Raw genomic sequence first — 21,181 nt, 5'->3', positions numbered from 1 at the left:
CGTCGATTTCGAAGAGAGGTATGATAGTGGGATGATCTTCTAGGAAGTCATCCACCTTGTCATCGGCTAACCCGTCGACCATGTGCACCCCTTCCGCATATAACGGCGAGGTGTTGGGCGTGGTTACGCGTTCTTCGGTTATGATCCAGACCTTGGTCTTTCCTCGGCGAAACGAGATCATGTTGCGCTGCCAATGTTGTTTGATATTTGTTGTGCACGACCATGGTTTGCCCAGTAACATTGGGTAAGCCCCCTATGCTTCGAGTCGTAATACAACGGCCGAGATAGTGAACATGTGGCCTCCTAGAGTAAAGTCGAGGTGGCAGATTAATCCGATGGGGCGAACCGATCGTGTGTCGGCCATCCGAAGCCAAAAGGGGCAAGGTTCCCATTGATTCAAGCCGAGTTTATGACAGGTAGCCTCGCTGATGACATTCACGCCAGAGTCGCCGTCGATTATGCACCCATGCAGGTCCCTTCCTTTAATCATAATTTTTATGGCTGGATTCTGCGCATCCATGAGGGGTGGACCCGTTCCTAGCTCAGTCAGGTGCACAGGTGGCGCGGTGGAATGGGTGTTGGCCGTGAGTGTAGCCAAGGTGTCCCAAAAACGCGACATGAGTGGTAAGAGTTTATGTAGAGGCAAGGAGATCCTGGAACTAGTAAGGGCATCCCACAACTGGTCATCTTCTGTCGACGTGGATGGTGCTGAGGACTGTGTTGGTTCGATGGTCGCGTCTCCCATTTCTGTTTGCATCCGCACCACATTGTTTTTGTTGGCTGTATCCATCCATTCTTTGGCTGCTTACCGGACTTCATCTTGTACTTGCCATGGGGTAGCCTGGGCTTTACTGCGTGTTGTGACGTTTTGCACGTCAGCCATAATACTATTCACGGCAGGAGCCTTTCCGCGGTCTGTTGTTGGGCATTGTGTAGCGTAGTGACTAGGTTGATTGCACTTGAACCAGGTAACGACAGCCGAGTTGCTGGTACCAGCCCAATCTGTGTGTGTGGGGGGGGGTGCGGTTGATTCCTGGCCTCATGTGTTGGTGGGTTGGTCCAAGGCGCGTTTGAGCTGCGCGGTTCATTTTGCGGGGGGTCCCGTCGACGGTTGTTGTTATTCCTTCTGTTGTTGCGAGATCCTCGGTGAGAGTTGCGCCGATCATTACAGGAATTTCTCTGATCGTATTGGTCATCCCGATCATCTTCATTCCGATCATAATCGTCGTTTGCCCGATACTGGCCATCGTGATAGCGATCACGGCGGTCGTCCGATCTCCGTCGGTTGTCATTTCGGTAACGGTCGTCGTCCCGACGGTAGTCGTCCTCACGGCGCCGTCTATCCGGCGATCGAGATTGTTGGTTATCCTGGTTCCGGTAGGATTGTCGCTTGTCCTGACAAGAGTATGTATCCCTGGGCTCGATCTGGCGAACCGGGGCCGTCGTTGTGCGGTTGAGCATATTGTATTCACATTGCTCGACAGTGTGAGATCGGGACTGGCAGATCGGACACTATGGCTAGTGAGGACATTCGAGGGCCAGATGGCCCGATCCCGAGCAAACTGTGCATTGAAGGGCTTGGCGGAAGCGATTGTCCTCATGGGGAAGGGCGCTTTGCAATGAACTCATAGAGAAAGTCGTGTTTTGCTGAGTCCAATCAAGGGCGAGGACGCGCGCTATGACTTGCTCGATTGTTTGGTTGGCAAAATTAGTAAGTGCGAGAGTCATCCGTAGAGGCTCCCGTAAGCTGGACAGGAATGCGTCCGGAATGTGTTGTGCAGAGACATCGTCGGCCACTTGTCTGTAGAGATCCCGGAACTAGATCGTGAACTGTGCAACCGTCTCGTGCGGTTCTTGTCGCATGGAAAAGAACTGTCGGAGCAATTCTCGTTTGGGCACCTTGCGATGGAACAGTTCTAGGAACTGCGTGTGAACGTCGTGGAAGGTGACAAACTCCCCTGCGTCGAGGCAAGAATACCATCACGTAGTTGGCCTCGATTTCGGTAGGCGAGAGTCGTTGTGGTTGGCCTGCCAGGTGGACACGAAGGCACGGATGTGCGACTCTGCGTCCAGGCTGTCGATGTATCGTGGGTAAGGATACGACATGGTATCGAATTCGGGGTCTTCCGGTAAAACCGGAAAAGGTTAGGGTCAGGGTGGGTGACCTCTGGAGGGCTTGGTGGAGAGGTTGGTGTGGACTCAACTCGCGACCGAGTAGCAGGTGGCGAGGATTGCAACCGGTGAGCCTCCGATATTTCTTGGAAAGACTGGTTCGTGACCTCCGAGTCAGAAGTTCCTTCGACTGGCTCAAGGCGTCGGCCAGATGGGCGAGACCGCTTGGTGCGATTGGGCGCCGTAATGGCGGCTGAAGGTTGTCTTCAACGTAGTTCGCTGTGATCTCACAGCTGTAATCGGGTGTGCCAAATTGTGTTAACCGTTCTGTTGGAAACACCTTTGATATGCCTACAAGCTATCGGTATCAAGGGAAGTGTAACGTGAAGACTTGTGCACGGAGGCGTCGTTAGGGGAAGAAAACGGAGAGCATACCCGGAATAGAGCCCAGGTCGTATACGTAGTTGAGACCTTAGAAACGACGGCACACAGATGAAAACAACAAGAGCTACTAGATATGTATTCCTGCAAACAGTTATCGATGATTACAAAAAAACACGGCCCACAGCTGGTGACCTTACAAGCTCTTATAACTATAAAACGACCTCGCCTAGGCTCTAGATATCTCTCTCCTGCCGAGGTACGCAGACCTCGGTTTATATACTTTTTCTTCATACAGAGCCAAGCGATCGGCTGACTGTGAGGCTCGAAACTCGGCGTTTACCTAACTCTACCTTACCTACTCGCCTTACCTACCAGCGTATTATATTTAACTAATTTATATTTTTGGCCTATGGACAACAGCGGCAAGGGCAATGCTGGAAGAAAAGAGCATGCCCCATTTTTACTGGGCGGAGGCGGTCTGGACTACCGTCTACATCCAAAACCGGATCGGTGACAAGGTGTTCGCGCATGAGCTGTATTTCGGGCACAAGTTGAATTTGAGACACCTTCGGATTTTCGGCAGCATAGCATATGTGCATGTGTCGGATGAGAAGCGGAGGAAGCTGGATGCAAAATCAGAGAAGTGCATCCTCGTCGGCTACTCACATGAGCAAAAGGGGTATAAGTGTTATAACCCCCGAACGAAGTAGGTCCGAGTTAGCCGTGATGTTGAGTTTGATGAGATGGCATCATGGTATGCCTTACCAGCTCCGACTTCTGACCCCGACCCGATACCGGAGGATGAGGCTAGTGAGCCTGAACCGGTCCAGCTAGAAGATGATGAAGTTCCGAGACTCAAGAAGAGAGTCCGGAATCGTTTCGGTTGAGTGGGCCGAACGAGAGACTGGGTCAATCCGACCAGCCAGAAGAAGAACCGGCGAGTAGTGAAGACTCTGTTCATGCTCTCCCCACGCAAGGAACCGAGGAGTCGGTTCACGCGCAAAGAGAAGGGGAAGAAGAAGATGCCGAATTATGAAACCGGTAATGATGAGTCGAATCAGAGTGGATCCGACTCCAGAAAGGAAAATGATGGTTCTTCGGCACCGAAGACCGAACCGGCCAAGAAGGGCCTCAAACCGAGTAACGGTGGGTTACGCCGATCAACCCGCCAGAAGGAACCTGTTAAGCGGTACGGGTACAATGAGTACATGGCGCATCACTATGCATACATGACCAAGGTGGCGGAAGTGCGTGAGCCGGAGAGCTATGCAGAAGCGGCAAAGGACGCACATTGGCATGCCGCTATGGAAGAAGAGATGCGGGCACTTGATGCCAACGAAAAGACACTGGAATGGGCAAAGGCAAAGAGACTACCGATTGTGCCGGTGAGGGAAGAACCGACGAAGGGAGAGTCAAGAAGAAGAAAGGAGTCAAGTCAACAAAGGAAGTCGACACATCCGAACACGTCGGAACAAGCGGCAGCGGCGGCAGAGTCAAGAAGGACAGAGCCGATCGAAAGAAGAAGGCCAAGACTCGGACATGGTCCGATGTGGTGAAGGGCCTGGAACCAAAAGATGAATCGGGAGCAACCGATTCGGTTCAACAGACAAATTCAGAAGAACCGGATCAATTCAAGGCCAAGAGGACGAGAAGGCAGCGAAAGTCGACGCCAACACGAAGGAATCGGCGAATCGGCACGCACCAAAGTCGCAGCAGCGTGTTGGGCCTGTTGAGCAGACAAGCCGACCGAGGAGGTCGAGGTGCACAGAACAAGAGGGGTCGCGGCAAACAGAACTGGACCGGACGAGGAGCGCGAGCAAGGCGGAGTGACGCCAGAAGGAGCCGGGCAGAAGGACCGGTTGCCATAGACGTTGACACTACGACCTGACCTCAAGTTGAGCTTGAGGGGGGAGTGTTGAGCGGCAAGCTCAATTGGAGCCGGATCGGCTGGATAAGCCTAAGCCGATGAGCGAGACGGATCGGTGAGCCGGTGAGCACCCGGTGAGCAAAAGAGCCGGTTAGCCGGATCCATCAGTAACCGAAAGCCTAGTAGCAACTAGAATACTAGGGAGTTATTACTCTCGTAGTTAGTGTCAGACGCTTGAGTGAGCATTGAAGTACACTGTACTTCTGTCAGTCCGTATGGACTTGTATAAAAGTGTTCGCTGAACACATACGATGTACAGAGTGTTGATATAATTTTTGAATAGAGATTCTTGTTTCTCTCTCTCTCTCTGTCTCTTCCACGTACTGTTAAGCTCTCCATTAAACCTATTCTTTGTTCTCTGTTTTCTGTTTTTATTGCTTCCGCACGCTATTTGTTTTTACAAGTTGAAGACTCATTGGAGTCAAAGGCTTGCTTGAGTCGAAGGCTCCTTTTACATGAATATTGGGCTTCCTAAAAAGGTTTTCAATTTTTGGCGCGAGAATTTGAAAAGGCACCAATGAGGGGGAGATTTGGTGGCTAGTGCAAAAGATTAGTGCTAATCTCGCATTCAAGGCCAGAGTCAAAGGCTTGCTTGAGTCGAAGGCTCCTTTTACATGAATATTGGGCTTCCTGAAAAGGTTTTCAGTTTTTGGCGCGAGAATTTGAAAAGGCACCAATGAGGGGGAGATTTGGTGGCTAGTGCAAAAGATTAGTGCTAATCTCGCATTCAAGGCCGGAACTACGAATCTGAAAAATCTAGGGTGGGAAAAACAACAAAAATTGTGTAAATCGGATGGTTAGTAAGGTTTTACAACTAAACCGAGAGTGGAACAAGAAATATCTAGATGAAGATATATACGGGAGATTACAGGGTGAGGGTCTTGAATGGTAGTTGGCAGAGCTCCACGAAGAGGAAGGTGTGGGGTTCCTGCTCCTCAACAAACATTTTAGCTCCACTACTACACTAACTAAAAGAAGAAGAAGAAGAAGAAGAAGTCCATAGGGGTATTTTGGGGAATTTCAGAAAATATGATTTTAGGGGCAGGAGGGGCATTTCAGAGAATTAAGGGAAACTGGGAGAACTCCATGCCTCCTCAAGCTGTGCTTCTCTATGCACCTCTTCTCCTTCTCCATAGCAGGTGTAGCTCTGGATCCATGGCCGAGTTTCTTCCCTAAATGCAGAAATCCTTAGATCCGTAGGCTGTTTTCAAGACACCGGAATCAGAAGAAAAGGAGAGAAGAAATCCTGAAGATCAGCAGAAAGAATCTGAAAGAAATGCTTCCCCCCCTCTTCTAGAACATCAGAAAGAGGTTGGATCTAAAACTCCGTCATTATTAAAAGGAAGAAAGCTATGGCGAACAATCAAGAATCAGGGAGCATGACTCTCATGGATCTCATCACTTCGGATCCGAATCCTCTCGCTACTACAGCTACTAATTCTTCTTCGAGTCTCCCTGCGCTAGGTAAAGGTGTAACTGACCAGTCTAATAAAGGATCGAAGAAGCCATCTCCTGCTTCTTCTTTGTCGGCTGATTCATTATCTCCTGCTCGGCTTCTCGCCCCTGTGAAAAATAGTCTTGTGCCTATTACAAAGAAGAAAAAGGTGCTCCTTTGATGCTCCCTTTTTTGTTGTCGAAACGTGAATTATCACATTTGAATTTTATCAATACATCATATCAGAAATTTTGATATAATTGCTAATAATGAATCTACACATAGTGTAGAAGCTGCATTTTCAGTATTGGGTACCAATTGTAAAGAAGAGAAATATCTTCGTGGAAAATGTTATGATTTTCATTAGACATATATATCCAAAATGGTATAATTGCACGAGATAAATAATAGCTGAAAAATTGTACCATTCCATCTGCAGAATTTGTATAATATGTGCTAACTAAAAGTGTGCTATTGGATATCAAGACTAAACTCACACTGCTGTATTTTCCTTTCAATTGTTGGATGCAACATATTTTGTAGGCAATTTTTTCAAAGTGAGAAAAGAATCATTGTTCATTAAAACAATGCAATTTAGTGGTAGTGTATATTTTTACAAACTTCCACCAATTTTGTTCAATGTAAGTGTCTGTTTCTAGTGTGTAACATCACATATTGAGTGTGAAGATATGACAACGTGGCATGCATTGAGTGTGAAATACTGTACTAATCTATGTAGGTGACTATATAAAAAGTTGGGGAATGCTGTATGCCTGCCAGTTATTTTCGAAGAACTGCTTTAACAATGTAGGCTGGAGATTATTGTTGTGGGTTGCTAGAAGAACTCACAGGTTTTATCATAAAGACATTGGGGATTAGCATGGCACAAACACTAGGACATGCTAAAATAAGTAGCAATGTAATATTGATTGGGTAGATGGTTGGTTTTAAAGGATAGTACATAAACTTGCAAGGAGGCAGGAAATCCTCTACTTGTTTTCTTGAGGACAAGTGAAAAAAGACTATAAAGATTCTACTTTTGTGTAAATAAACACTTTGAGGAGCAAAATTATTTCAAGCAGGTCAATGCTACTTTTTTCTGAGGAAATTGGAGCTTGCAAAGTGACGGTCTTTGAGCTTCGAGGTGTCCTAAACATTTTGGATGATAATGAGTTTTAACAGTAGATGTTAACACTAATGCTATTTTTTGTTCGTTTGATTTACTATATTACACATCTTCCAGCTTAGCTTGTGAATTCATCGGTGTTTCTCGCCTTGTGCTCGTTAGATTAGATGCTGACTGCTATATGCTTCTAGTTTATATCATAGAGTTTGTCATACTGTTGTTGCATGTCATGATATTATGATCATTCACACTGCAAGGTATATTGTGGAGTCCATGATCACATGATTATATGACACATTTGAGCTGCTCCTTCTTAGAATCCGGGCCATTATGTTATTGTTTAACTTACAATAGTACACTTCTTCCGGCTTAGCTTGTGGATTCATTAGTCTTTTGTTACCTTTTCTTAATTGGATTGGAGGCTGATTGATATATGCTTGTAGTTACATCATGGAGTCCGTCATGCTGTTCTTAGATGCCATCACATTATGAGGGTCGTTGTAAGGTATATTGTGGCGTGCAGGGTCACATGATTATTTGACACATTTGAGGTGCTCATTCTTAGAAGCTGGGCCATTATAATATCACCTATTAGAAAATCTTAAATGTCCCCACATCATTATGTTTATTGTAGTCTAGTAAGCTATCAGATTAGCTCAAACGAAGATACCTATTACTGCTTGCAGTAACTTTCTTTGTTTTTGGTGATGAAAAGGGTTGCTATCAACAAGGATAACTTTTTACCAGTAGTATTGTGAGGCAAAACTATCAATCTCATCTCTGCAAGATAGTGATTATTTATGTTCAAACTACACATCTAATCTCTTGCTCAAATCATTCTTTTCTCCATTCCGAACATGGCATCCTTATGGATATGTCATTAGAACTATTACATGTATAAGTATCTCAAATTTTTTATTACTTTTCAGTCAGAAGACAGAAGTTTCAGTCTATAACACATATTCTAATTGTATTATCCTATTTTCGAAGGCAGAAGTTTCGTCATATTTAAGTTGAGAATCTTAAGTTCTTAGATATTTAGTTTCTTTAGTATGCTATGTTAGTTATATTAATTTTAGTTTGTTGTTCTCAAAGACAAAAATCAGTTTAAGATCTAATCTCTTGTTCAATCTTATAGACTATTTTGGCCTCTTAAAAGACCTCTGCTAGAGATATTTTGAAGACAAAAATTACAATCCATCTGGCTTGAGAACCTTATATGTATAGATAACGGATCTCTTTAGTCACTTCTACGTTTTTTACTTTGTGACATTTATTTTGGTTTGTTGTTTCTCAAAGATGAGACAACATTTTAAGATGTAATCTCTTGTTTGCTTTTATAGGCCATTTTGGCCACTTAAAAGTTGTTAATATCTCTATCATTCTCCACATGAGAATCCTCAGGGGTAGAGGTAGTGTATTTTCGAATGTGTATGTGTTTTGGTGATCATAGCAACTAGTAACTATTTGAAACTCTGCTTGAAGCCTTCCTTAGTACGTTTTTGTGAATTTAAAACGTATTCTTGCTCTTATGGAGATATGCATGTTTACTTGAATTCTAGACTTGGTCACTGAGGACATAGATGCATGTGGATGTAAATCCTAATGAACCTTTAATTTTGTTTATATTTTCAGCTCATTGTTATTATTGAAATTACAATATGGTCAGGAAACATGGATGCATGTGGCCATAAATCATGATGAACGTTAAATATTCGATGAGTGTTATCCAGGAGTTTTTGGACTTTCAGAATATTTTAGACTTTCAGAGACATTATGTTTTCAGTTCCTAACTTAATGTGTGAATCTGCAGCCTGTATCCTACTCTCAGCTTGCTAGAAGCCTGCATGAGCTAGCAGCTGCAGCTGATCAGGTGTCTATAAAGCTCAATTCATAACTTTTCTCGTGTATTGACTTTTTTGATTGGGCTAATTATACTTCAATTTTTGCAGAAAGGGTCATCAAGTCAGCTTTTGCATCAAATTTTCCCAAAGCTGGCTGTGTATAATTCTGTCGATCCATCTCTCGCACCATCCTTACTTATGGTATTACATGTTTGGTTATGGAAGTAAGACATTTCTATTTTGATAGTCTCTGTCATGCCATATTTTTGTATTTGATATACAGTTACATCAACAATGTGAAGACAGACATGTGCTGCGCTATGTGTATTATTATCTTGCCCGTATCCTTTCTGATAGTGGAAGCCAAGGTGCGGCCCCTGGTGGCGGGATATCTACACCTAATTGGGATGCACTTGCTGACCTCAACGCCTTCGGAGGAGTTACAAGGGCTGATGTTGTGCCTAGGATCATAGAGCAACTGACAAAGGAGGCAGCTAATGATGATGTAGAAGGTGATATTGTTGTTTCTTCAGCGATAAATCATCTTGATTGGCTAGTTTTAAAGCTTCATATGTTGAGTTCAGGAGGAACAAACACCTACAAGTCACTCAGCTTCAATTAATGGAGTTTATGATCAAAGCAATGCATTTGATCTTAGCACATCTCCAGAATGACAGAAAAACAATGTCATGAAAAATGCTACGTGTCAATGCGTTGCTTTTGTTATTAGCACATCTCAGGCAGTACTCGATGCAAAAAATGAGTAAAAAGAAGTTTGGCAGTGTATTTTCTGAACAGGGCATAGAGAAGGAAACAGCAGCAACTAAATTTTTCATCATGAGGCTAAAACCTCAAGATGGAGGATTTATGAACACCAAAACCACAAGAATCGAGATTTCCTACATTTCCTAATTCAGTAGGTCTGATAAAAAAGGTTTTAACCATATTGGTTCCTAGGACAAAACCTTGAAAATTTAGAATGTCAAGCAACAAAAACCTTTCTTTGCTCAGAAACATTTTCCTCACAGATTATTTAATAATTTGCACTTAACATTTCCATCTGATGTCCTGAAAGTTTAAATATAAGATCATTTTAGAGGTTTTAGCTTCCTGCAGCTGGGTTAGGGTTTCTATTCCTGAACAAATGTTTCTAATAGTTCAATTTGAAAGAAAGAGGGTTTCTCTTGGTGCATACTCGAACTTCCATCCCCTTGTCATTGTCAGTATCTGTTAACTAGAAAAATACATCAAAGATGTCTGGATTTCGTAGATCCTCCCAGCCATTATACCTCTGCAAGTAATAAATTGTTTCTGCCAGATGCCCTAATGGTTTTTTTTTTTACTATTAAGCTCCAACTTGCATTGATGTATCCAAGGAATAAAGCATCACTTTTGGTGCATCCTAGGTTCTGAAGAAGATTTTGGAATGCTGTTCTTTTTATTGCTCAAAAATATGCATTTCATTTTGCTTTCAGCACATCCTAGGCGAATTGCAGCGCTAAAGACACTTACATATGCACCAATCAACGAGGATGATCTTTTGAATAAGTTATATGAGATTGTTTTTGGCATATTGGACAAGGTTTGTCATAACTATATATTAAACTGGCTATATGCTCCACAATTATGTAATCTAGGAAGTGTGAGAGTTGCTTGGTTTGCAAGACAGGTGTCGGATGCTGGAAAGGTGAAGAGGAAAAAAGGAATGTTTGGAAGGGAAACTGTTGACAAAGAAGTATGTGTTTTAATACAAGCGTTCAATGACTTTCAGCTTTGATAATATATTTCCATATTTCTGTGACTGTAATGGGGATGGTTATCTTATTATGTTGCAGTCTGCAATACGTAGCAATCTTCAATATGCTGCTTTGAGTACACTGAGAAGACTGCCCCTTGATCCGGGAAATCCAGCTTTTTTGCATCGGGCAGTTCAGGGGTAGGGTGATTTCTTATGCCATTGCATATGGTCATTGATGTTTTTGTCATTTAAAATAGGACATACTAATCTTGACATGTTTCTGTATAAAATCTAAATAAATCTCTGGGCCATGTGTATGTATATATATGTTTCTTTGTGTTCAGTATAGCTTGTGCGGACTCTGTTGGAGTAAGACATGCACTGGCCATTGTATCTGAACTGGCTGCACGTGATCCATATGCAGTTGCCATGGCTGTGGGTAAGCTGATGGCATCTTGACACACATTTCCATCTTCTTTTATCAGTTGACTTTTTGAAATACAAGTTTTGAACTAAAATGTTTGTTGATTATTTTTGTGTTTTACTTCTCTTCAGAAAAGATAGCTTTGAGTGGAGGTATACATCATTTCATTTATGTATATGATTTCTGCTGGTTTTAAGAAAGGGCAGGAGTAATTACATATCTGGGGACACTCTACAGGTTCCTTACAGGAGGTATTGCAGATGCATGATGTGTTAGCTCGTGTGTATCTTGCAAGACTTTGTTTCATCCTATCACGTGCTCGTGTTTTGGATGGTGAGTACCTAAATACAGGCATCTATAAGAGTAAAACTCTTGCATTTCCTACTTTAATGTGTGATTACAAAATTACATGCAGAAAGAGGAGATTTGAGGTCACAGTATCAAACTATTTTGTACCAACTGCTTCTCGACCCTAGTGAACGAGTTTGTTTTGAAGCTATCATGTGTATTTTAGGGAAATTTGATAATAATGAAAGGTATGAATGAAATGTGGGATGCTTTATTTTATTAAAGAAGTTTCTGTTTGTTAGTTAGGTATGAATGAGATGTGGAATGCTTTATTTTATTAAAGAAGTTTCTGTTTGTTACTTAGGTAGGAATGAGATGTGGGATGCTTTATTTTATTAAAGAAGTTTCTGTTTGTTAGTTCTATTTCTAACTTATGGTCTGTTGGTACCTCTTTCTATATAGGATTGAAGAGCGTGCAGGTGGTTGGGCTATGTTAACCACCGCAATCTTAAAGTTTCCAGATACTCCACTTCTATCACGAAGTAATACACAAGAGGTGAAGGATAGTACACTCCCACCTAAAGCTCCAAAAGAGAGGCCATCTTCAAGGCCTCGTCGCCCACAACCTTTATTTAAACTTGTGATGCGAAGGTATACAACTTTCAGTTTGTCCAAATTTAAGTAGTGTTTCTTTTGTATCTAAGTGACTCTTGCATTTGACAGACTGGAGTCAGCATTCAGAAGTCCAATAAGGCCAGTCTTGCATTCTGCTGCTAGAGTTGTGCAAGAAATGGGAAAGAGTAGAGCTGCAGCATACTCATTGCGAGGCTATGTTGTTGACGAGGACAGTCATCCTGAGGCACTTGTTGATGGTGGATATACAAATGCATCAGATATAGCAAGTTCCGAAGCTGATCAATCTGAGGCTGAAGGTTACAGGATTCAACTATCAGCTAGTTGGTCTAGGCCATGCTATGCCATGTAAATGTATATTCATTGAAAGGTAGCAGTTACTTGCCCTTTCCTTTATCTCTCAATATATCTGTAAATAAATATAGAGATATATAGAGAGAGGGGAGAGGGCAAGCATATGCTAATTTTCAATCAATATACATTTCTCAATAAACTACTTCATGCATAGCATGGCCAAAATAGAGGATATATGTGTGTGTGCGTGTGTACATAGAAAGAAAGAGAGAGAGAGAGAAAGAGAGAGAAAGAAAGATATATTAATTTCTTTTAAGAGGCCAAAATGGCCTATAAGACCAAACAAGAGATCACATCGTAAGTGTTGTCTCATCTTTGAGAAAACAACAAATCAAAATAAAATAAATGCTAGTAAGTAAACATAAAAGTAAATAAAGTAAAGAGACTAAAGAATCTTGTTATCCGCACATGTACGATTCTCAAGTCAATATATATAACTTTGTCTTCGAAAGATCTCTATCATAGTTCGATCCAGAATGGAGAGGTCTCCACAGTGAGGGAAGCATCTGCAATGGCGGGAGATAATGGCCTTAATTTGTCGATGACAAGGGTGGTGAGATTGTGGTCCATAGGGCTGGGGCCTACGTGCACGACAAATTGCTATTGCCCGATCTGTTGCAACCCCTTTGTTATGTCCTGCTTGGGAGCCCATTTGCGTAGCCCTTGATTGACTTGTAGCCTCAATAGGAATGATGGGGCTAAAGAAAGTTGGGATTCTTCTTTCTTGATGAGCTTGTGTGGTTGTACTATTGTCCTTCAACAACTTTTCCTTGTGTCGTGAGTTCTAGCAAGAAAAGTCCTAGGAATCGTTGGTTCTCATATTCCATTACCTTGCGTAGTTGGCCAAAGCCTTGTTTAAAGAGGCAATGGTATCTCCCTCTTATTTAATAAAAGACACTACAGTGACAAACATAGTGGTCTTTGGATTCCACGCCTTGCTGACACAAGTTGATTTATGAAGTTGATTTATGAAAAAAGCAAAAGGCACAGAGAAATGACTGTTGATTTATGAAGTTGCGTGGTTTCCTCTCAGAAGAATGGAAAATTAAAGCTATGGAAATTTTGCATTAGTGACCTGAGGGAACTTTTATTTTCATTGCAGTTCCACGGAATAAAATCGCTCCTTTTCCTTCAGCTGCTGGAAAGGAAACTATCAGCAGCATGCTATCATCATTAAAGGAGGCTGTGAGAACAACTGTAGCTTGTGAGTGTGTCTTTGTTCGTGGTGCAGTCATAAAAGCACTGATATGGTTGCAAAGTCCATATGAATCCTTTGATGAGTTAAAGTCTATTATCGCTGGAGAACTATCTGACCCTTCATGGCCTGCCTCCTTACTCAATGAGATATTGCTGACTCTTCATGCAAGATTCAAGGTGAAATTCCCCATGCCATGATTTTATAGCATTTATGGTTAATGAGTAGGAGGTTTTCAGTCTTCTCTAACTACCAGTTTTTTGTACAAAGGCAACACCAGACATGGCTGTAATTCTTCTAGAAATAGCGACCCTTTTTGCAACTCAAGTTCCTGGGAAGATTGACTCAGATGTACTGCAATTGCTTTGGAAGGTAAGTAAAGTCCTTTCTTTCAATGTATTGATTCACATTCTGCATAAGACACACATATGTGTATATCTGTTAACCTTGTGTATAACACACACACACACACACACATATTACCATAATTCCTGTAAATAATTTATTGTTACATTTTTCTATTACAACTGATTTTAGCATTGAGGCTAACTGAAGATTATACAAACGGAACAGTAGACATGATGTTGGACCAAGTACTGAAGATTGGCCATGCATATTGAACTACATAGTAAAGGCTAGATATGTCCATCACATAGTAAAAAGTTAAGTGTAGATAAGACTTTTAGACACTGCAACCCAAGGATAATGCATCTTTAGTTAGATTTGAGCATGTTAAACAATAATGTTTTACTTTGACCTAGACAACAAAAAAAGGTACATCAAGTACTATGTATAAGTTGAAACAATGCACTTGCCTAGAATATCTACATTTGGATTGCAGTTATGTGTCATTTTCTTGGTAGTTCCTGGGTAAAGAGGCAATGGTATCTCCCTAAAAGACACTACAGTGACAAACAAAGTGTTCTTCGGATTCCACTCTTTGATAACACAATTGGCAAATTCTTTCTTCTAGAGGTATTCATGTATATCTGCCTACCTCAATCTCTATCTGATGTGATGAAGTTCGCAGCTGCCCAATGCCCTATCACATGGTGCAGCGCATAGGATAGATGTATGTCCATATAAAGTGGCCTAATGATGAATCCATCCTCTGATGTGTGTAAGAAGTGTGCTTATAAACCTCGCGTACTAGAGATACTCAAGAAATCACAAATGTTCCAAAATAACAAGACCGGTAACGACCTTTCAGTCAACTGGTCAAGAAGAAGACCTCTCAATCCTAATCAAGAAAGAGACCTTAATCATGATTACGTATTTTTGTTAGACAACCAAAAAGAAGACCCCTGATCTTAATCAAGTTTTTCAATACACAATCAGAAGGACCCCTAATGAAGTTCTTTTGTTGAATCACTAAGAAGAAGAGGAAGAAGAAGCTTAGTCACGTCTTTTCATCAAGACAAAGAAGAAACTTATTTTGATCCCACCCTCTCTTTTATAGTTAATCTGCCATGAGATTGTATCAATCTTTTATCATATTTATTCTAGCAGGTTTCTTAGGTGCAATCGATGAGCTGCCCTTAGGAGCTTGGGGCAAGCCATCCTTAGGAATTAGGCGCGAGCCATCTTTGGGTGCTAGTGATGAGCCATCCTTAGCTACAAAAATCAGTACTTCTAAAAAATTTGCAAACATGACTATTTTTGGCCCATGTAGGATTTGAACATATGACGTTTAAGGATGTGATGAGAAACTTTTCCACTGGGAACATGTCAATGGAAATTGGGGTAGAAATTGTGAGATACATGCTCTATGTGAAAATGCGGAACCGTATGTCGTACTGATAGGAATGTGGAGTGGGAAGAATGACCTCCTTTGGATAGTGGCCTACTTTATTTATACAATCACTGGCTTGCTTTGCTGCCACTGCATCACTGAGATAGGCTCACTTTTGGGCTTCTCTATTATAAATTTGACTCCTAGTGCATAATTAATGTGTACTGTAACAGTATGTACCTTTGCTTACATGGTAGTGGTGAATATCATTTTATGCATATGAAAATGTCAAATTTCTCGCAGTTTCCTATTGTGCAATTGTGATACTCATTTTGAACATTGCAAACTTTTGGACCATATTCTTCATCATCTTTTATCTCCAATGTTGAGCAACTCAACTTTTTACTTAAAACTGATATAATGGAGATATCATGTTGGCAGTTGGATTTCTGTATTATAAGTTCATGACATGTTGATGTCACATTTGAATACAGTATATGATTCTGATTTAGTGTGGCTTGTAGTCTATTGTGACATACCATTGGCTATTTGATATTCATGTAAAATACATACTCAAACTATTGTTTCATTTTGTTCAAAATCTGAACACTCGCTGGATTCTTTCAACCACACACTGACCACCACAGCTTATATTGACGCGAGTTGTATCAAAATCCTTCATATTCTGTTTTGTTATTAGAAGATTTGGTGATTCTACAGATATTAAACATCTTTCATTCTGGATCAAGCTTTCTTAGATGATTCTTGTTTAAAAACATGATGATCTCCAGAATGAGCCAGTCACTTTTATGATGGGCTTTTATCACATCTTTGTATTGTTAAATAAGCTAGTCGAACTTTATATTTCTTAACTTTTATACAGTTTCTTATGTGTTCAATTTCTGGAATCTGAAGACATGTTTGCTAGGCTGTGGACCGAGTGGAAAGCATACAGCTTTAGAGGCAGTCACTATTGTTCTCGACTTGCCACCCCCACAGCCTTCATCCATGCCAGTTTATCACTCAAGCAATCGAGTATCTGCATCAGATCCCAAGTCAGCACTTGCCTTGCAGAAGCTTGTCCAAGCGGCGGTAATTGTTCTTAGATTTTGTCATTTTGGAAGATTGTGATGTGGATAAACTCTTTAAAATATAATATTATGTATTCTATTTTGGCGATTTAAGCCAACTGAAGATGATGTGTCAATACCTGTCATTTAATGTTCAAAGGTGTGGTTTTTGGGAGAGAATGCAAATTATGCTGCTTCTGAATATGCTTGGGAATCGGTTACACCACCTGGTACAGCATTGATGATGCTTGATGTTGACAAGATGGTAGCAGCAGCAAGTTCACGAAATCCAACTCTTGCTTCCGCACTTACTCGCTTAGAACGTTGTGCATTTGGTGGGAGTTGGGAGGTGAGATACCAAGGTGATTTTTTATGGTTTATTGCATGATGGTTAACTAAATCTTTTTCCTCCTGATTCAGGTGAGAATAGTGGCAGCACAAGCACTCATGACTATTGCTATCAGATCAGGAGAACCATACAGATTGCAGGTCTATGAACTTCTGCAGGCGTTGGCACAAGGGGGTTTAAGCAAAAACATAAATGGATTTGCTAGTAATGGGGAGGATCAAGGAGCTAGTGGAACTGGCCTCAGTTCTATCTTATCGCCTATGATTAGGTTGTTGGATGAAATGTATAAAGCACAAGATGAACTTATTAGGTGGGATTATAATTTATCGCTTCTGACATTTCCATTTTCGTTTTATATTTTAAGTCAGTGTCTCAATTTGTCTAGACATGCAGGGAAATGAGAAATCATGATAATAAGAAGCAGGAATGGACAGATGATGAGCTTCGGAGACTTTATGAAACCCATGAAAGACTTTTGGATCTTACATCACTGTTTTGTTATGTTCCTCGGGCTAAGTATCTGCCTCTTGGCCCAACAAGGTATATCTTTATCCTAAGTATATCAACTCCAATAAACGCCCTTTAAGTTTAGTAAAGTATTTTGTAGTAGATTATCCGTATCATCTATAGATTTTCACAATTTGCAAACAGTGGGAGATTTCTTGTTTTCTCACACGAACATTCAGAAACATGTCGGTATGTCCCAGATGGGACATTCCGTTGAACAACAGATGATAGGTCAGATGTGCTGCTGGGTTTTGTATGTTGACCTGATCTTGGTGTTTTTTCCTTGTCAAAGTAGCTACTTTTAACAGAGTTCGTTTTTCCTTTTACCTTGATATGATATGCTTCTTGGAGTCACTCCCAATACCTTGGTAAATTTGTATGCATGTCATATCTGAGCCTACTATCCAACACCATGCATTTAACACACTTTCTCTCCTTTGATGGACATCCTCAAACTTTCGCTGTTATAATTCAGTATTTTCATGCATTCTTTTAATATCCAGATGATATAGGCTGGCTGTTTCTTTATTCCGACTCCCATAAGTCTTGTTGAGGAGCACATTGATTCTTGTTATGTAACATATTTCTTAAAAATATTTCTTGGTACAGTGCGGGGCTCATCAATATATATAGGAATCGCCACCGTATAGATGCTAGAAGTGGCCTTAATGATCCAGCAGTTGCAACTGGCATATCTGATCTACTGAATAACCAGCTTCTCTATCCTCCTCCGGCACAGATTGTGACAGGTGAACCACTTGTAGCAGGTCTCAGTGATGGTTTGTGGACAGGAAATGCTCCAACAATAGACTTGGTATGTTTCATTGTTGACTTTAAAAGTACAATATTTTTACACCCTCCTTGATCCCAATGATTTTAACATGGATTATAAAAAAATTTAATCTGATCTGTGTGAAATATGGAATTTCTTCATTTTAATGTTGGCTTGCAGGTCAATGAGTTTTTAATTGGAGCTGGTACAGATGCTCCTGAAGTTGAAGATGAAGGCAACTTATCTAGAACATCTATAAGTTATGATGATATGTGGGCAAAACAATTGCTCGAAACATCTGAAAATGAGGTATGAACTCAAAAGGATGATATAAACATACAATGCAGAATCCATGAGTAGACATTTTTTATCGAACAATTGTTATGCAGGATGTGGATGGACAGTCATCAGGATCTTCATCTCCTGAATCTGTTGCATCATATAATACAGTGACTTCTTCTCATTTTGGTGGTTTGGGCTATCCTTCATTGTTTGGAGGATCAAGTGCATCTCGCTACTCACCTTGGGTATGACTTACTGTTGGATAATTAGTGTAACAATGATGGAAGGTTTTTGGGCAGTAGATGCTAGTGTGCAAGAGTGCAATGACAATGAATAGCGTGGACCTTAAGAAATGCAACTAACTTTGCTAGAATATATCTTTCATTGGAAGTTTTTTGACTATATTTTGTACTCTCTTTTTCCTGATTGATATACAGGAGAAACAGTTGTCATCACAACCAAGCAAAATTGGCAGCTCATCTGTGGATTCATCGAGTTTGCAAGATCAGCCACCAGATTATATGGTAATCTACAAATTTTGTAGAAAGGAGTTTTTATGATCATCTTTAAGAGATCCTTGACTTTGCGTAATCCATAGAAATAACTTTCAGGTCTGGCATGAACGGTTTCCTGTTGCTACAATTTCATGTTTCCAAAAAGGAGTGATAGCCAGTTTTTGTCATTGTCTAAGGTTGCAAACTATTAACACCCATTAGTGGAAACTAAGCCGTCGTCCTTGAAGCAACCTTTGCTCATAGATTTCTCAGAGTATAACAGTTGATGAACATATTTTCATATGAGCTCTTAGATCTCTGTCTATCTGAATTCACATAATAAGCTCAATCATTTTTCCAGAAATCCCTTCAAATCTCGTTTGTGGAAATGGCTGGCAACCATATCCTTGTGCCAAAACGAAGATTTGTGTGTTCAATTAACTCTTTTGAACATTTTTAGATCAAAGTGGGGAAAAGAGTATGTTTTTAAGGTTAATAGTAGACAATGAATGATTAAGAAGTACAGAAAACAGATTGTTAGTACATGGTTAGTTAAATACTAAATTCTATATTACAGGCTGCTTCGAGGGTGGGTGCACAAAAATTTGGTGCAAACTGGGATTCATTTGATAATCTACCTGAAGATGGCATGCATGGAAGAACTGATGATGACGATGAGCCACCACATGAAACCCCTCAGTTTGGTAAAGCTCTATATGATTTCACTGCGGGTGGCGATGAAGAGGTATGTGATATTGTTTGAAAATATTTAATTATGTAATGTCTTTCTGAGATTCTGTTTTGTTCAGCTCAACTTGACAGCTGGAGAAGACTTAGAGATAGAGTATGAAGTTGATGGATGGTTTCATGTAAGGATATGGTGTACTGAAAAATGTTTTATTGTTGATGTTGTTAACATCTTGATTAGTTTTAAATCTTTGTTTTCATCAATTGCAGGTACGTAAAAAGCGACCTGGAAGAGATGGTAAAATTTCGGGCTTAGTTCCCGTCTTGTATATAACCTCTTAAATGAAAATTAGAGTCATTTATCTTTAGATACATTAGATTTTGATTCAATCCATTCTTCATCGTGTTGTATAACATTGGTTATTTTTCCGTGACATTCTGCGTGTTTGTTTTTGGGGTGTTGATACATATCATCATTCTGTTAGTTTTTTCCCCATGACATCCCAACTATCTGAGTTTATTTTGTCTCAGTAGAATTAACATTATCATAATCTAAAACTAGATATATCAAATTGCTTATTATGCATTTGGTTTTGAAAAAACTTCGTTCATCATAGAGATCAATGTGGCACACAACTTCTGTTGTGTAAGTACGTTCACCAATGGTGCACAACCTTTGCTGTTGTGTGAGTACATTCACCAACTGCCAAAACTTGTGAATCACCTCAGATGATAGAAGGAAATTTCAGTCTGCCAAATGGGCATATTTGGTGGCAGAAAGGGGTCGAAAGTAGTAGCGTTTTCACTATGTATTCATGCGCTCTCATCATCCATTTAAGAGGTTATTTTGTACATTATGATCTACGTGATGTTTAATTTAAGTTTGTTAACACTCGTTGTATTGTGGGGCTTTTCTTCGTTGAATATACGGATGTTGATTCTATCAGGATGAATTTATGGTGTTTTAGTAACCTTTATTGCAAAATCCTTGCATTGTGAAACGAATATCAATGTAAATGTCGAGCCATGTTTTATGTGCAGTTTTTTCAATGAGTAACATTTAGCCCCAAAACCTTCATGTTATAAAGGAAGCATCAAGAATCATGTCTACTAACTCTCAATCTATGTTGTATGTGTTTTGCCCAAAGGATGAAAGTAATTGCCACCTTGACATGTTATGTGTCACCAATGTAGGTAATTATTCATTCTAGGTGGGAAGTTTCTGATACATGTGCAAATTTTATGATAGCCCTAGGTTTTGTAGTCAATGTATTGAGAGATAATATGTATAATACAACCCAAGCTATTGAGTGTACTCTCATGGGGGAGTCACACGTTTTCGTATACTCTCATGGATCAAAAGAATCAATACATGTAACAATTGATGCTTTTGTTGTGCATCAACAATGTAATATGTGCAAATTATTCTCGAAAGCAATGAGATAGAGTTGTAGGAGTGGTGTGTAGGATGGTTAAAGCTTGCATAGTTACTAGGATGCGTTCTCGCAACTTTATGATTCATCTTCTCGTGAACGAAAATTGCAATCTTCACGATCCATCTTCATGTGAACTAAAAAAAAGAGAGAGGATTTCTCACTTTAGTGAGAGGCACTTTCAGAAGATCCATATGCACGCTTCGTCATTCTCGATAGGGGCGAGGAACGATACACAAGATCGAATCGTGCAAAGATGAAATGCGATCTCTTAGCAAGTGTGTATAAAGTCGAGAAGGCAATCGCGAGCCCGTCTATTGACACATAGCTTACATCAAAGTTCAATCGACATCAACCAGACAGAGGCCCAGAACAGGCAATGGTTGGCATAAGCC

General features: G+C 40.6%; 1 protein-coding gene across 1 annotated transcript; it reads left to right on the top strand.

The window, feature by feature from the left end:
• The first annotated feature begins 5,534 nt into the window (after nt 1-5,534).
• Nucleotides 5,535-19,921, top strand: LOC147854859 (SH3 domain-containing protein). Its single transcript, XM_087330946.1, has 26 exons — nt 5,535-6,027; nt 8,798-8,857; nt 8,937-9,029; nt 9,112-9,340; nt 10,304-10,410; nt 10,498-10,563; nt 10,664-10,764; nt 10,911-11,005; nt 11,122-11,142; nt 11,228-11,323; nt 11,406-11,526; nt 11,741-11,929; nt 12,002-12,210; nt 13,368-13,639; nt 13,731-13,832; nt 16,108-16,284; nt 16,423-16,611; nt 16,683-16,921; nt 17,005-17,151; nt 17,728-17,932; nt 18,071-18,199; nt 18,280-18,417; nt 18,610-18,696; nt 19,244-19,411; nt 19,476-19,535; nt 19,624-19,921. The coding sequence occupies exons 1-26, from the start codon at nt 5,776-5,778 to the stop codon at nt 19,693-19,695; spliced, it is 3,624 nt and encodes a 1,207-aa protein (XP_087187072.1). The 5' UTR covers nt 5,535-5,775; the 3' UTR covers nt 19,696-19,921.
• The last annotated feature ends 1,260 nt before the right edge of the window (nt 19,922-21,181 follow it).

This window comes from Azolla caroliniana, unplaced genomic scaffold, assembly GCF_043228905.1.
Source record: "Azolla caroliniana isolate FFs.n. ecotype wild unplaced genomic scaffold, voAzoCaro1.0.p SCAF_15, whole genome shotgun sequence".
NCBI lineage: Eukaryota > Viridiplantae > Streptophyta > Polypodiopsida > Salviniales > Salviniaceae > Azolla > Azolla caroliniana.
This window is presented reverse-complemented; position numbering and strand designations above follow the sequence as displayed.

What these genes read in the sequence shown, in the direction of transcription:
- LOC147854859 (XM_087330946.1), top strand. Translation starts at nt 5,776, where the DNA reads ATGGCGAACAATCAAGAATCAGGGAGCATGACTCTCATGGATCTCATC. An exon ending in CTCTTCATGCAAGATTCAAG is followed by an intron (nt 13,640 to 13,730) that starts GTGAAATTCCCC and finishes TTTTGTACAAAG; the next exon opens with GCAACACCAGACATGGCTGT. An exon ending in GCACAAGATGAACTTATTAG is followed by an intron (nt 16,922 to 17,004) that starts GTGGGATTATAA and finishes CTAGACATGCAG; the next exon opens with GGAAATGAGAAATCATGATA.